This window comes from Amaranthus tricolor, chromosome 3 (genome assembly GCF_026212465.1).
Source record: "Amaranthus tricolor cultivar Red isolate AtriRed21 chromosome 3, ASM2621246v1, whole genome shotgun sequence".
Taxonomy (NCBI): Eukaryota; Viridiplantae; Streptophyta; class Magnoliopsida; order Caryophyllales; family Amaranthaceae; genus Amaranthus; species Amaranthus tricolor.
Window position 1 is genome coordinate 31,267,759 of NC_080049.1, and position 13,381 is coordinate 31,281,139.

At 34.7% G+C, this 13,381-nt stretch overlaps 1 protein-coding gene across 1 annotated transcript; it reads right to left on the reverse strand.

The window, feature by feature from the left end:
* Positions 1-1,179: 1,179 nt before the first annotated feature.
* Positions 1,180-12,302, reverse strand: LOC130809206 (uncharacterized). Its single transcript, XM_057674878.1, has 9 exons — positions 11,984-12,302; positions 11,831-11,877; positions 8,600-9,808; positions 8,316-8,404; positions 6,835-6,937; positions 6,650-6,754; positions 3,389-3,506; positions 2,225-2,401; positions 1,180-1,554 (listed from the first exon to the last, which is right to left on the reverse strand). Exons 1-9 carry the CDS (start codon positions 12,159-12,161, stop codon positions 1,400-1,402), a joined length of 2,181 nt encoding a protein of 726 aa, XP_057530861.1. The 5' UTR covers positions 12,162-12,302; the 3' UTR covers positions 1,180-1,399.
* Between the last annotated feature and the right edge of the window lie 1,079 nt (positions 12,303-13,381).

Sequence of the window (13,381 nt, forward strand, 5' to 3'; positions counted from 1 at the left end):
ACCCCTGTTATACACCATATCACCACCATTATGAAAAAATTACCCATTCAAATACACAACAACCGGATAATACTCCATTTCTTGCATAAAATATGACAAAAAGTAGTATAATTTCATAGGAGCATTTCATCGAGCACATTATGTGCATCCTATAACTCATATAATCAGTAGCTTAATAATGGCTAAACTAAACTTATGACATGAAAATCATGATATCATGGCAATGTATATGTATAATAAGGCAAGTATAAATGTTTATATGCATACAATTTTGAGTAAATTGAAGTATAATCATAATAGTATCATGAATATATTCTAAATAAATTAAATTAACTCCAAAAAAGGTGAACTTTTCATTGAAGCATTTCACCGAACACTTTATTTATATGCATACAAAAGAAATCATATAATTCAACTAAAATGTTTAAAATGTATACTTAAACAATGAAATTAAGATAAAGTAACAATCAACAAATCTATTACAAGCCAAAATAAGATCAATGATGAACAAAAAAATGAATTTGCAAATTGGAAAAAAATTTAGGGTTTGATTCATACCTTTGATTGATGATGGGAATGAACAAGTAATCAAAGAGAAAATTGCAATGTTGTTGATCAATTTAGTTGATTGAGTGATTTTTTGAGTAAGAAGAGATTGAGAGAAAAAAAATTTTTTTTTTTAGGACCAGCAGACGAAGTCGAGAGTGAAGAGAGGAAGGAAGAATGAACACAGCAGCTTCATGTTGAATAAGTACTGCCAGCATAACCGCTACTCAAAGTGGCGATTTGCTTTTAATATAAATTTTAGCATATTATCGCCATTTCAAGTGGCGGTTCCCTCACAATATTTTTTTAAAATTCCTTAGAAACACAAAACGCTTAATGAAATAGCAGTTTAGTATAATTTTTTTTATGTTAACCGCTTCTTGAAGTGGTGGTTTTATTTTTTTAAAAAAAAAAAAATCCTTTCCCCAGTTGTCCAATGTGGACAGTATTTTGGGAATTGTTCCTGGAAAATATTTTCCTAAATGGCTAAATTAAGGGAAAAGATTCCCCAAACAGGCTCGTAATATCAAAAATACTTTTAAATAAAAAGATAATATTGATTGATTTAACCGCTATAACAAAATAGAGTTAATTAGTGTCAGTTGGATGAAGGATATAGCACTCGAAAGCAGATGATTCCATTGTAGCTTTTAGGCACGCATTGATAATCAGAAATCATTGTAACATTCTCACATCAAACACATTACAAAAGTTTCCGTTGGATTCATATAGATGGGGTGTATTTCTACATGACCTTGCGTTTTCTTTTATTTCCCCGATTTTATACTTAACACTAAACTAGAACCCAATATGGCGATATCCAGTACATACGAAGAAAAGGAGGAAGTACTTTCTAATATCGACGACCACAAGCAGTTGATAAGAGCACTCGACTTGGTTTCTTTCCCTTCTTGGTCATTTCATTTGCCTTGCGAGTATCTACATTCTCTGATGATTTCTCTCGGGATATTACATTTGCAAATGAGCGAACACCTTCATTTGTTGACCCTACGCAAGCACCAAATTCTAACATCAGACGCAAAACTAATTTCATAAGGTAAAGTAGTATTTTTGCAATGGAAGATAGACGGCACAACAGTCTGAAGTACAAAACACTTATACCACTAGAGCCTAAGATTATAGGCATCAGAAGAAAAAAAAAATCCCGAGTATCTGATTAGCTATATGCTCGAAAGTTGGAAAGTTCTCTCTACACCAAAAAGAATAGGATTGAGGAATTGGGATTTGGATTAGTTTTGCAACATCCAGATTTACCCCCCAAAAAAAACCCCACTTTGGAGTAAAATCTACTCCTAAGCTAGAAAACCAAGCAAGGGATCCCACATTAACAACATAGTATTTCACTACCTCGTGCCACTAAGTGGGCCCCACATACCCCATGCTCACCAAGGGTCTTAGTTTGGTCAGAGATTCAACCTGCAAAAAGTGGTTGCTCATAGGGAGGTCCTTAACCTTTTCCCTTTACAAGTGTGGCAATCAATTTCCAGCTAAAGGAAAACATTTGGGTAAAAACTGCTCAGAATTTCATTTTAGCAAACTAGAGAAGGCCAAAGATTAGCAGCGCCAAGTTCATAGCAGATTCATGGTTAGTTTGAACTTTCAACATTAAATATGATTCCTATGCAAATTGAAATGGCTCAAGTTATTAAAAGAGTACCATTTTGACAACCAGAAGAACTCGATCTTCCGGAATTAGCCTCAGGAGCAGCATCTTGAATATTCAAGGAAGGAGAATCGCATCCCGCTGCAAATCCCAGCCGTGCAACACTTGAAAACAATTGTCGTCCTTCAATGGGAGGGCTTGATGCTACTGTTGTGGCAGAACTTCCAAGAGCTGAATAATTACAAAAACAGTGCACTTCGGATTACCAAGAAATAATGGTTTCAACATTTAACACGAAAAGATATGCAAATAGGTGATATACAAATGGAGATACTAATGGCACAACAAACACTGCTAAACAGGTTATTGGGGAACAGAAGAGAAGTAGGTATCACAGTGCAACTAAAGTTTACAACACCAAACAAAGCCAAAACCTCAACCACAGTTTAACTAAGGTGTATAACAACGCCAAAAAATGCCAAAGCCTTAAACACAGTGCAACTAAGGTATACAACAAAAAGTGCCAAAGCCTTAATCACAATGCAACTAAGGTATACAAAGTCATACTATCTTCCATCAAAATGATGGTCACATATACCATTGTAGGATGTCTGAAAATTTCACATTTCCTAAAAAAGAAAGGCTTGTAATTTGTTGGTGAATAAAAATAAAATTTTTCATAAGAGGTTCTATTATCAAGTGATCCCCAAAATCGGATTTACAACCAAGCTCTAGTAACAGAAGGTGAAGACCGCAAAAGAATATTTGACAACCATAGAGTTGAATTGAATTTAACAAGAATCCGTACGACTGATCGACTATAGTTCTCCTAACGGTAAAAGCACAAAACCCAATCAAATGAGAGTGATAGCGCCCAATCGAAAAATGTTACAAATTTTGAAAAATGGAGAAAGTATCATCATATCCTTGCTAAGATTAACTATAAACAAGGGTCTTTATGTAGAACTGCCAGGTTTGAAAAATTGGGAGAACAAGACAGGAAGACCAACAAAACTGACAAAACTACCAATAATCAATTTCTGATGTATGGAGCATCATTAACATTCAACATTATATGAAGATGCAATAACAACTGAAGAAACTATATGCCAAATTTAATGATAAGATTAATCTGTTCCTAAATACATGAGAAAACAACAAATTCTAGATAGATTCACAAACTTGAGCAGCAGTAAAACAACCAAGCTATTCTTTTACCTTCAAATTCATCCATAGAGAAAGTAGGTGGGCTGCCAAAGGAAGCTTGTACGTAGTTATATGCAACTGGCAGAGAATATGCAGGAACAGATTCAGCTTTGAGTTTATCCTCGTGTTCCTGCATTACAAAGATTAACAGAAAAATTAGAATATTCATTCAGTTTATCAACTCTTAGTCTGATAACATAGTAAGATCACAGAACATAAAATAATGTCAAAATCCATGTTCAAGATTAAATCACCCAGAAATTATTGCATAAGGGTTAATTGAACATGCTATCTATACTCCAGAAAATGACATTACAACAGTCAGAAAAACCAATCAAGAACTGCATTAATGAAATCTTAACAAGGTTGTGAATTTTGATCAATGAATATTTGCTTGAAGCAAAAGGAAAAGAGAATTTGTGCACCCTCCATACATAGCTTACAGCAGCAAAAAAGATATGAAATAAAACGATGGCAAACAGTTAGATATTAATGGCTGTTTCATACTTCCATTTCAGCCAAGGAGTATCAGAAAACTCTACCAACATAATGAACTTGTTCTTTACTTTCGTTTTATTTAACTTCTTTACCAGTGAAAGATGAGATTCCAAGAGAAGTAAAGTCAACCATTGAACATTCCTTATCCTTCAGAATGATCTACCCAAAACCGGTTCAGGTTATAAAGGAACAAAATGAATGAGCCAATGCGCCACACTTATAGCTCGGGTGTAACATTTGAGAAATTAGTTTTTAAAATGAGCAAATTTAAGAGAATTATTAGTACAAGAATGACCTTAAATATACATAACATAAATAATCTCAATTTAATCCTTTCTTCCCTTTTTCTTTCAGTTTGGTCCATAAAACTAAACCCTTATTGTTCTTAATCCCTTAAAAGAACCAAAGCAAACACCCTCATTTCCTTCCCCAGTACTCGAACCAGAGACCCAAAAAGAAATAAGAATAAGCATCCCTTTCCTTCCTAATACCAGAAATTAGGGCAAAACTAGACTACCACCATCTTCTACCTTGAGTTCTCACAAGATCCATGGCAAACCTTCCTCTTGCCGCCATTTTCAGATGAACCGAAGCTTTTATGGAGGCCTTGTTCTTGTCTAGTGATGGTGTGAAGAGTAAGGTTCGAATCTTAATCACTATGTGTTATTGCTTGATCCTTTCCTTTCCTTATTTCTTTTGTTTTTCCTCTCAAGAATCAAACCATAGCCATCTTTAATCGGATTTCTCAAGTAATATCAACAATTATGGGTCTTCTTCTTCCATTGAAGTAGTAAACAGTAAGCAGCAGCCCACCCCCTTCATGCCTGAAAAATTTTTCCAAATGGGGGGAAACAAATGAGGTTCGGTTCGGTTTGATTAGGCATCGAGATCCAAGCCAAAAATCAACCTTCGAATCTGAATTTTTTTGTTCGCTTCTTGCTGCTGCAAAACAGAAGGTAAATCCTTCTTGATTTACCTTTTCTTTTCCTTAATATTTATGTTCTTATTCATATAAGGTTAGTTTCATTGGCATACTATCACTTGCATATTCTTTTACCATGTATTATATCCTAAATATTGATGAATCTTGGTTGTTGACATCTATGCTTGGAAGGTAGATTGAAATTATTTTCTACAACTATAATATATATATATATATATATATATATATACTCATGTCATGTTTATTGCTTTTTACTTCCTTTTCTCTTCATTGTTCTACCAATTATTTTATCATTCTCCACACACCCTAAACTAGGTAATTAATTGAAGATTAGTGTGAGTAGGCTTGGTCTCTTGAGATTATCATATATGTTGTTTAATTAAAAGATAAGGATCTTGTAGTAGATGCTAGAATAGTGAAAATGGAGACTGTGGGATATATTGTTGGAAATCATGGAATTGGATTAGAAAATTATGGTAATGGTAAAATGTTGAATGATTGAATGTTCTTGAAAGAATCGAGAGTTCTTGTGGAAATAATTAGTTGATTGGATAAATTAGCTGTGTTTTTCTAATTGGATAGTTTGTTAATTTTGTTTCTTGGATTCTTTTGAATATTCTTGGTTTTGGGTTTAAACGAACATAGAAGTGTTTGAATTAGAAATACAAAGGGAGTTGTGGAGACATATGATCTTTACAAGAATATAAACTAGTCTAGAGCATGATTATAATATTTTGATGATATATTGGGGATTGGAGTTAGAAACTTGCGCAAATCTTTGAAAATTAGAAATATTAACATAGAAGCTTGAATTAAGATACAATCATAGAAGGAGATGCAATAAGTTATATAAACATAGATTGTAGTATCGAACGCTCTGTCGTGATGTTGTGTTTGTTATGCTTCAGAAGGCGACGTCATCGAGGTACCTTTCTAGTGATCTCGGAGAAATGGATTTAGCTCTTTGAAGCGTCTTAGGTGGGTAGTAACAGTCCCTAAAAGAGATCTGGCCAGACTACGTTCTTGAAAATAAACTTTTTACTAAAGCTCTTTTGAAATTGAAAATTTTTGAGACAAATGTTGTTGTGACTGCTTATGTTGATATTATGATATGGTCAATGAATCGGGCTTGCGAGCTGGTCATTGACGGAGTTGAAGAACATTGTTCCCAACTCTCTGATTTTGAGGCGAGTTGTCATTCAGATTTTGACTGGCTTCACCCGAGAGCGACATAGCCTTAGAGCTATGGGGCACCTCTCAAATTAGACTCCCTGTGCGCACATAGATCTAGGAAACTGATGTTGCTTTTAAACCTATGTTTTGAATTACTGTGTTTTGTTATTTTGGATTGTTACTTCTCATTCAGTTTAGCCTAACCCCTTGTTGTTTCCATCTTTTAGATTGTTTACAGATCGGAATCAGTCGGGAACAATGGGTTAGCAGAGTTGATTAGAGTTCCAAGGATGTTATATTGAGCAGAGCACGTGAGAATTTGTAGTTTTGTTTTAGGCTTTGGTAATTGTATATTTGTCTAGACTGTATTGGTTATGTTGGACTTTTATAGTGAATTTTATGATTAGTTTATGTTTTAAATAGATGTTTGGATTGAGAACTAGTTGATTAGCTATGTTTTAGAGCTTATGACCCCTTTGCTCAAGTATTGGAATTGAGATTTGAGTTTTTTGGGAAATAAACCCCGTAATGACCTTGTTTACTCAGTCAACAGTAAGTTGGGTTGTTACATCGAGCACATGTTTCATTCACCAAAAGAATTATCACCATTTCCAAGCAACAATACTCAATGAAAATAGGAGGGGTCAAAGATATCATACCTTTTTAGCCAGCTTCTTTCTCTGCTTTTCACGTTTCTTTATTTCATCAATGAAAGGGGTCAAGGCTTCAGCAGGCACAATATTTCTTAAGTCAATTTCACATAGCTGAAACAACAGAAAATGGAAGTTATGACTAGAGTTGACACACGTCCAAGAATACCCCCAGTAAAACATAGTAGTATTACCTGGAATGTGGTCGTCAAAGAAAAATGGCTCACACAACGGTAACGCCTCCTCATAGCCTCTGACTGGGTAACAGACTCCAGCTGTAAAATTTTTCCACTAACTCTGCAAGTTATGCAGCTTAATAAGAATATGGTGCGATGTAAAGCAGGGATGCAGTACAAATATGGTTGCATATACAAATCAGTATTTTCAAGACCTTATGCGCTTATAATATTTGAAGACCCCCTTATGTTTCATATCAATATCTTCTACCACCTCTATTTCAAGATACTTGAGTATTTTTTATGTATCATTAAATTAATATTTGTGGTCTTCTATTTCTAGGGCCGTGCATGTTGCACATGCTCAAAGTCACTTACTCACATCGATATCAAATCTCGATATTTTGAGCATTGACACATATTCCCTCTAAAGTATGAAGTACCAACATCCAATGGGACACATTAATAAGCTAAAATGAACTCTAAGCCATGGAAAACTTTAAAACAGATAAGAATCGTTTGAAGTGCACAAGCAATCACCTTAATTTTGCTCATTTTAATGGATCCAGACCCAAAGATAAACAATTAGACCAACACCAAAATACTTGCAAGTTACAAAATGAGACACCAGATTAAAAATGGGACATATACTAACATTCACAATCACATAAAGACAACGTAAACCAACTAACAAGAATTTCCTCATAATGGTTGAATGAACATTCCAAAATTTGCATAAAATCATGAGCGTAGTAATATGCCAACCTCTAAGCACACCTATGAAACAAATCTAGACCTATGGAAAATCACACATATTCCAATTTTACTTCCTTGAAGGATAAGGCCAAACCTTCAGCACACAAGTAAATCTAGGTCAAACATGTCTCAAAGGGACGACACTATATCTCTATTCTGCACTTGTACAGATCTAACAAATTTAACTTCTAAAAATAATGACCAATCCTCCCACGTGTGTGATCTCAAGTGAACCCTGCAATCATCATACACATTCATCAAATGGTTTTATTTCTTCTCAATCGTCCGCATTCCTCAAATAGTCAATCTGCCTAAAAGGGATAAAATATTAAAAACCAATTAATATGTGGCATCAACATAATGCCTTCACTTAACTCATCTTAGCCTATCCACAAAATCTGATGGGACATTAACATGCCAAAAACACTAAAACCTTTAAAAATCTTAGGCCCTTAGATTGGAGATGGGAAATCCAAAAGAAAACCATGTTGAACATGTTATCTCATGCCTTTTGGGGAAACATAATGCACAAAACAATTGCACACGAGGTTCCGTCAAAGAAAAGACACTCACTGATAGTAATCCAATCCATATGATCCAATGACATTCCCCAACATCCTATAAGTATCACAAGTACAACAAAACTCCCTGGGCCTCAGAACTTATAGAATAAAAATGGATGTCTTATATTTAATAGCCTTTTCACTAAAACAAAATGCATGCGCTTCGACAAAATGTCAGACCTTTCAGGAAGCAGATCATAGCTGCCATAATGGTGCAAAAGACACTTCAGATTTAGCGGATGAAGAATAATAGGCTGTCCATCAACTGCCTGAAACAATATAATTATCACATTAACTGTTAGACGAGAAGAAGAAAAAAACACTAAGAATCTTTTAAAGCGTCATTAACATTTGATCAGATCCAAACCAGGCTAGATTACTCACAAGTCCAAAATGAGCAATCCATAAACAGTCTACTGCTTCAGAAAATAAACATTCTGACATAATTATCTGAGGGAATATACCTGGTAGAAATTGTATGACTCCCTCTCCTTCGAATCTCCAGAGGCATCAACCGGAAGTTGTGAGGTCTTGTTTTCATCAAAAGAAGACGACAAAGACCCATCATTTCCTCCCAGATATTCATCAATGTCCGAAGACTGAATTAAACATGCACCTCCATGCACAACATCTGCCATTACATTGTCTATTCCCTTCGAATTATGCATAATAGGAGACAAAGTACCAATTCCAGGCTCAGCTGCTTTGCAGCTAGGATATACGTTGGCAGTCTCACTATCATTATTTTCACAAGGTTTTCGGCCTCCAATATTTCGACGAGCATTCCAATATTTTTTTCTTTGTTTCAACTGCTCCATAGCAGCACAAACATATGGAAGCTTCTCAAGGTCATCAACTAGCCCAGCGTCAGCTCGTACAAGCCAACTATCCAGTGCTGAAATTGCTTCTCTAACTGAGAGATCCACGTCCAAAGTAAGTAGGAACTTTGAATAGGAATTGCATGAATTCGTACTCATCCCTCCTTTGAGCTTCTCATGCAGAGAAAATGAGTCCTTCCTCCGAGTTAAAAGCATAAATTCTAACTCATCCCCGATATTGTGCTCCCTAACATTTTCAATATATATAGTATACAAATCCCGAGAAGATATCATCATAAAACAGAGTGGGCACTTTCTCCAGCATTCTGCTTTATGATTCTCTTTACCCATCAGTAAATACTGCAAAATACAAGGAAAACAAAATATATGTCCACAAGAGGTAATCTGTGGGCATAGAGGGGTATCCAAACAAATTGGACATTGAATAGGGTGTGGAGTTGAGTATCTCACACATATTATATCCTCCCATTGCAGCAATTTATCAGGATCCATAGATTCCACAGTATAGCTCCCAGTATCTAATACAACAAATTTGTAGTTGGCCTGAATGAAAAGATCCTTGTTGTATGGCTTAACCTTTTGAGGCCTTTTTGGAGGAGCCCTTGGTTGAGGACGAGAGATTGTATTGTATTGGAAATTTAACAAGTGATTACCACTCACCGTTTGATACTTTCTTCGCGCAGAACCACTTGTCCTACCATTTGGGGGTGAACCAGAAACCTCCCCACTAAACTGGGAAGATCCAATTCCTTGAGGAATAGATTGAGATTGAACTCTACTGTTGACGCTATGAGCACATGACATCTTATCGTTTGAACTCCCACACCCGATCACCTAATAAAAAAAGTGATATCTCATCAAAAAAAATGAAAAAAAAAGCTTCAAGACACATGCATTAAGTAGCTCTTGAACTCCCAATCACCTAATCAATAAAAATGAAGTTCCCTACCTATTTTGAACTATTTTGTATGTCTATTTACAGTATCTCATATCAACATAAAAATTACTAGTGCTCTTGTGCACAGAAACCAGAATATTCAAATGGAAGTCAACATTTGTGAACAAAGATGAGTTCTAGATGGTAGAAAACTAAAACAACATTCCCTTAATATTTCATTACTCAAATGTCATTACATGGCTCCCACCTAAGGTAGAATTTGGAGGTCAAATGTACGCAACTGTACCTAACAAAGATAACACTCACAAAGAGGTTGTTGTCGGTTGACCATTGGTAGTAAACATCATGTGCAGCTTCATATGAATAAAAAGTGTGCAAGATATAATGAGTCATTTACTATAGTCCATTATAATCTGAAACAAAAAAACTACAAATCTTTGGCCCATCAAAATAAGGAGCAAATGGTAAAATTGGAAGTTGGAATTTTTGACAGTGAACAAGCCATCACTTCTAATAAGCTTTAGCATTTCCCACGTAGAAGATTGTACTAGTACTAGGCCATATCTATATTTCACAATTAGCCCAACAACACATAAGCTCTACATCAAACCACTTTAATAGATTTTGATTTATGTTACTGCAGACTCGGAGGTATAGCTCTGTAAAGCTGCAGAGCATTCAATAGACAAGTTTATTTGAGCGCCAAGTCCAAATCAAAATTGTTCCAATTGAAGAACTGTAACTAAACAAAACTCAATCACATCAAACCAATTGTACTCATTTGCTAATTTACTAGCTTAAAGGTCAATTCAAATGTATATGTAGGTTCTACATAAGGTTGATGTTTACAATGAACTCCCCCTCCGCCCAATGAATACAAAGAGTCCAAATTAAAAGCATATCTAACATCCTCGGTCTATATTTCCTTTGACCACTAAAATGCATACATCATTTCTTTAAAGATGTACCATTTGACATCTCTTTTTAATAAAAAACAAATAAATAAATAAATAAATCAACTCACCCAACGACCTTCATCTCTTTCAGAGTCACTATAATAATGAACCAAAATATCAATAGTGGAAAGCGTAGACGTATAATGTCAAATGCAGCAAGCATCAGCATGAGACAAGACTAAAGTATACATATATGAGGTGCTCAATATACTTTCCAAAGTATCATAAAGCTTCAATTGAACTTCTACTGGGGCAACTTAGACAATTTTTATGTACGCTGCTACCAAGTACTAGTGAACTAGAATGACCATGATTTAGTTCAACTAATCTCCACACTAAGAACCACTAAGACCAATCATTGTTTACAAGTACTAGCAAGTTCTTGTGGAGTCTTTGATTATTGATACTAAATGATGGTAATTGTAAATTTTTCATGAAATATACCATGTCATTCTCGTGGAAATGAAACGTTGATCATAAATAAGTTCTTTCTCCAAATGATGATGCACCGGAAAAACTTTATGAGGAAAAAATGAGATGATTATAGTAGAACACGCATAACCATCAAACTTTCAAAAGATTTTCCCACCAAAAGTACACCATTTTAATATCGACAACAAATGGGCATGGCACTGTTCATTTGTGATCTAAAAAGCTTTGCAAACAACAATTAGTCGATGGCATTGGTGACTATATACAAATTTGATGCATTTTCTTTCAGTCACTACCTAAACATATGAAGGTTCGAAAGTACCACCAATAAAGATATGGTACAGTACAAAGCAGCAGCAAAAAAAATCTCAAGTTCAAAACTACATAACCTAGTGAATTGAAAGTATAAATAAAGCCACAATTTAAACATCATTTCCAATTTTCCATTGACTCCCAAAAATCATGTAAAAGATTTTACAGCACACCTATAGTCTATACACATTAAAATTCAGAAAACGAATAAATGGTCATTCAGAAAACCCATAACTACAAACATCAAAAGAAATGTACCTTTCCGGAAGATCCGGTAAAATTCGGTGCTGTTTCAACCACTGAACCTAATAAATGCAACAGCAAAATCAAATTAAAAAAAGATAAACAAGAACAAGAAACGCTACTTCAGTTGGTAATAAAAGCCTAATTTCATGGAAACCTCCCAATTACCAGAAAGAGACTCGGATGCAGGGTCGGAGATCCGGATCGAGTCAAGGGGCGGTGGAGATGAAGCAGATATGTGTGGATGTTCTGAAACGGAGAATCCATGATTGAAATTAGGGTTTTGGGAAGGTATAGATGAAGAAGATGATGCTGAACCTTGATGTTGAGAGGGCAAGATGGACATGAAATTTAGGAGAGAGAAATTGGGGGATTTTGTTGTTGCGAGGGTTCGTGGAGTTTTGGGGAACTTTGTGGTGTTAACAATTAATTAATTTTCGGAAATTTTGGAATCTAAAACAAGTTTTATACCGAGAGTGGAAGTGGCCTTTTGCGGTGATCTTGAATCCAGGAGATTCAAGTAAATAACGAATTATTTGTAAAATTAATAAATCACTTTTATGTAGTAAGATGTGATAAGGTGAGAGTTTTGTTATTTCAAGTTATCCTTTTTGGTTTTGTTTATTTTAAGATTATTATTTTTGTCTTTTTGTGGTGATTTACAAATCACGGTTATTAATTAGAAATTTTTTATGTTCAACTTGTTGGATTTTGAATCCAGATCTAGGTCTTGATGAATTGGATCAGCGAATCTAGATTCTTTTGATTTGGATTTGTGTCCTCTTGGACCCGGTTCAGATCCAATTTGTTGTTATCCTTATCCCTAGTTCCAACTTTGGAATTTTAAAGAATACTCCTATATGAGTAGGATCGCATATGGGTCTTGAATTTAAGGGTCTAGAATTCAATTTTGTCAAATTTAAGTCATCTTTATATTATATTTTATTCTGGACGTACGAGTCAAGTGTGGTAGACAAGTTATTACAAATAATCTTTAGTCAATAGTGTTGATAAACATTGTTTTACGATTTTTAAAAGTCGTTGAGTGAGAGTAAGGTAGCGAAAGGTTTGCACTTTGGAGCATTCATTGTGTCTATGGTCTTAATGTGCTTGATGATGATGAAACAGTACTATGTATCGTTAGCTGTTTTAAAAGCAATATCCTTATTTTATACGCTTGAAATATAAAAAGTTATTTTTTTTGTATATTTTCATTATTCATAATGCCGCTAGTTTACTAAATTTTTTATTATTTTTAAATTAAAATAAAATGAAAAAGTTATATGCAATTTTATTGTTCGATATTTATCTGCATTTGTTTGATTGAATTTGAATTTTTTTTCAAAATTTGTTTGATTAGTGGCTACATATGGTAAAAATCAGAAATATCACTTCATAATTTTTCCAAAAAAAAGTCAAGCCAGCTACATTAAGGATGAAGCTTAAGCTGACTCGACTTGGCAAAAAACAAAAATGTCCTGACATGTACTCCCTCCGTTCCTATTTGATCTTTCTATTTGGGTATTTCACAAAGATTAAGAAAAAGAGAATCTTTGGTGGTAGTGG

Coding starts and splice junctions, on each gene's coding strand:
- LOC130809206 (XM_057674878.1), bottom strand. CDS start 12,161: ATGTCCATCTTGCCCTCTCAACATCAAGGTTCAGCATCATCTTCTTCA. Junction 11,878..11,983: donor TGCATCCGAGTCTCTTTCTG/GTAATTGGGAGG, acceptor TGCATTTATTAG/GTTCAGTGGTTGAAACAGCA. Junction 6,938..8,315: donor TATGATCTGCTTCCTGAAAG/GTCTGACATTTT, acceptor CATAACTTGCAG/AGTTAGTGGAAAAATTTTAC.